This window comes from Mesitornis unicolor, unplaced genomic scaffold (genome assembly GCF_000695765.1).
Source record: "Mesitornis unicolor isolate BGI_N332 unplaced genomic scaffold, ASM69576v1 scaffold51567, whole genome shotgun sequence".
Taxonomy (NCBI): domain Eukaryota; kingdom Metazoa; phylum Chordata; class Aves; order Mesitornithiformes; family Mesitornithidae; genus Mesitornis; species Mesitornis unicolor.
The window spans coordinates 3,120-6,638 of NW_010199401.1; the positions used below are offsets into that span (position 1 = coordinate 3,120).

Consider the following 3,519-nt stretch of genomic DNA (forward strand, 5'->3'; position numbering starts at 1 on the left):
ACCATGGTGCGTGGGCAGCAGAAATTTCTTGGGGCTCAACAGTCCTACTTGGAAAGGCAGCACGGCTTTTCTGAAGAAATCTGCCTGGGAAGTGAGTGCAGTGGAGCGTAATCCCTTGTGAAAATGTGACCAGGACAAGCAATAAAAAGTTTTATGGCATCTTTAGTGTCAGTCAGGAGCAAGTGTGTATTTAAGGAGGGGTGGTGTTTACAGCAGCTTTGCACCTCCTTAGATGTCAAGTGTGCTCATTCCTGAAGAGACATTTCCCCCAGAGCAAAGCCTGTTGTCCCTATGGGCAAGGCCCTCTCCCTCCCGGTTATCAGATCTGTAAGTATTTGCATATCAACTGACAAAACCCACGAAGCCAGGGACTCTCTCGGATCCTGCACTCGCAGAATCACCCTCCGCAGTAATTACATCTGTGTGTCAGGTTAAGCACTGGTAGACGCAGATAAGGCAGGCTCCTGGATGCAGATAAGGACAAGTGCTGAGCTCCCTGGCGGTGATTTTCGGTACCTCTAACGCCTGCTGCTCTCCCCGCAGCGCTGTGGCCTGTGGCAGCCATGGAGGTTCACACTTCCAAGGAGGTGAACGCTGTGAACGGCACCAACCTGCGGTTGAAATGCACCTTTTCCAGCACCAGCCCTATCAGCCAGCACCTGTCGGTGACCTGGAACTTCCAGCCCGAGGACCTGAGCTCTCATGAACCGGTGAGTGAGACACTTAGACTGCATTTCATGGATGCAGACTGACCCAAAACAAACCAGTCCTGAGGTCCAGCGCTGTGTATAGCCCAGTGACTGCCAAAATCCAGGTGTGGGTATGGGCAAGCACAGCTGAAACGCGTGAGGCACTAAGAGTTTATCTGAGAGCAACCGGGCCAACCCGAGTCTCCTCATCTTGGTGCCACTCCACTTTCACATGCTGCTGCCGTCGTCACGTAGACTGCACAGCGTGTAGGAATGACAGCTTCCTCCCATCCTTGTAGGTGTTTTACTACCTGAAGGAGCCCTACAAGCTGACTGCTGGGCGGTTCAGAGACCGAGTCACCTGGGATGGCAACATTGAGCGTCACGACGTTTCCATCGTTATCTGGAACCTGCAGCCCACGGACAACGGGACGTTCACCTGCCAGGTGAAGAACCCGCCAGACGTGGATGGCACTATCGGTGAAGTGCGGCTCCGCGTTGTGCAGAAAGGTGAGAGGCCAAGAACACCCCCAGAGCTGACAGGGTTTACCAGTGCATCGGCAGGTCTTCCTCCCCATTTGGGAAGAACGAGGTTATAAAGAGAATACACGAGGTTGGTTGATGGATACAAGGCAAAAAGGAGCCCAAGGAAAAGTTATATTCGTGGATAGAGGTTCCCAGCCTCATAGCAAGAGCTTGCTGTGCGTGCTGTGTGTTAATCTGTTTCTCTCCATGCAGTGCATTTCTCAGAAATCCACTTCCTGCTGGTGGCCATTGGCTCTGCCTGTGTTCTGATGATCACTGTGGTGACTGTTGTGATCCTCTGTCGGCACCGTCGGAAGAAAGCTCAGGAGAAGAGGATCGAGGGGGCAGATGAGGAGCTGTAAGTACAGAGGAGAGAGGGAAAGGCTTCTGGGACAGCTTGTCAAAGGTATCTTCAGAGCTATGCTGAATCATTGGCTTGGACCCTACACTGAGCATTTACAATGCACAACTACCTGCACAATTAGCGATAATTGGCTGCTTGCTTGCAGTCAGAACACAGCCCCAGGATGAATGAGCTTTGGAGTCTGCATTTTGCTCTTGCCCTTCACGCTGGCTCCTCTAGAACATGACTGCTGCTTAGGATATCTGATGCTGACTTAGGATCCTTTTTTATTTTCCTTTTTGTAGTAACAGTAAAGAAAAGGAGAAGCTGAAGATTACGGAAGAAAAGGAAGCCAGTCCACTGGAAGACTAGAGGTCTTTGATGGTATGTACAACACAGGTATCCATTCAAACTTTGCCTAACTAATGTCTTGGTGTTACTGCAGACTTTAAGACAGTTTTACTTGGCTATTTCGCTTCTGTTCACAGCCAACAGGCTGTGGTAGCTATAAGCAGAAACAACTGAGCCCACAGTCACACGTGGCTCTTGAGGAGCCTTTGGAGAGACTCTGACAGCCGGGCAGTGGAGACAGAGCTGCCTCTTCACTGGGGAACAGATCCTCACCCTCGTGTTGAGGATCATCAGTAGGAAAGCCGTTGTTGCTGCTTTCAGTGACATGCCTGCTTTGTGGATAAAGAGGAGTGAATGAATTTCCTTTCACCAGCTGAGAGCCTGCTTTTTTATTCATTTCATCTTTATTGTTTTCAAATTGCTACAGGAAGACTGAAACTGTTTCCAGATTTGCTAGCTTTGCTGAAGCACTTCAGCCTAATTTTTACCCACTCCGTTTCTGAGGCCAGCAGTTGCCTCTATTATTTTTGTTTTCTATAATAACCCTGAGTAATGAATTGGTTCTGTTTTTCTTATAATCTCTCTTCTTAGGTACTTCTAAAGCAGATGGTGAAAGCTTGTAATTTTGGATGTTAGAACAAAGCTGAATTACAGACGCCCCATGCTGCGAGTGTGGTGTCCCTGCTCAACCTGAAATTCTTGCAAGGAAGGAGGATGACGTTAACATGAGTTGTAAATTTCCTTCATTGAGGCAAAGCAGGAGGAACTTGCCCCGTGAACAAGGAACTTTCCTTCATCTTCACACCTGCAGAATGTGAAGAAAGCTGCTTTGATGACAAAATGCCAAGATATCTGACTGGACAGATAATTTCTAAGTGTCTGAGCAGACACGCTCTTGCACCTTAAAAACCACAAGGCACATTTGTGTTGCCCTGTTTCTCCTCCCTCAAAACGCTCTTTGACGTTGCGAAAAGGAAGACTGACTTCGTGGGGGATCAGAGGAGCAGCCACTTGCTATAACATACTTCCAATCTCTTTGCTGGTTTACGTGGGCAGTAGTACATTTTGGGACTGTATGCTGCTTCTTACTAGGGATAACGTTTACCAGTGGGTGTGTTTTTAGTGTTGACCCCTTGCAGATTCAGTCGAATTTGCAGCTATGGTAGCTGAGGACGCTGCCTTCTGCTGCAGTATGTTACAGTATTTAACCAGCACCAAATCAAAACGTCAGCTTGTTTGTTTAAAGAGTATCTTTATGGCTTTATAACTCTGCTTAGAATGTGCTGGTCACATTATCTGTTTGTGTATTTTCATTTTCGATCTTGTGTGTCATAAATAAATGTGCCTTGGGGAGAGCAGTGATTGTGTTGTACAAGCGCTGCAGCGTGGGAGCGGTGCAGTCCTGTTATGCCCTGGGCACCTGAAACGAGAGGATTTTCTGCTCTGAAAAGTACGTAAAAAGCAGCGCAGTGGCTAACGCAGAAACGGGCGGCCCGGGGTTTTTGGGGAGCCCCGCTGGATGCCAGGAGGGCCCGAGGGGCAGGGCCCTGGCCAGACGCCCTCTCTGCGGCCTGCACGGCCACCTCAGGTGCGAGGCGGCTCGTCTCCATG

The 3,519-nt window shown here is 49.1% G+C and overlaps 1 protein-coding gene across 1 annotated transcript in view; it reads left to right on the plus strand.

Moving 5' to 3' along the window:
- Positions 1-1,929, plus strand: part of MPZL2 (myelin protein zero-like 2) — a 3,279-nt gene extending 1,350 nt beyond the window's left edge. The window contains exons 2-5 of the mRNA XM_010189429.1: positions 544-710; positions 989-1,199; positions 1,428-1,572; positions 1,869-1,929. Of these exons, the coding sequence (XP_010187731.1) occupies positions 544-710; positions 989-1,199; positions 1,428-1,572; positions 1,869-1,929 (584 nt within the window). The remainder of the gene's footprint in view (positions 1-543; positions 711-988; positions 1,200-1,427; positions 1,573-1,868) is intronic.
- Positions 1,930-3,519: the final 1,590 nt, after the last annotated feature.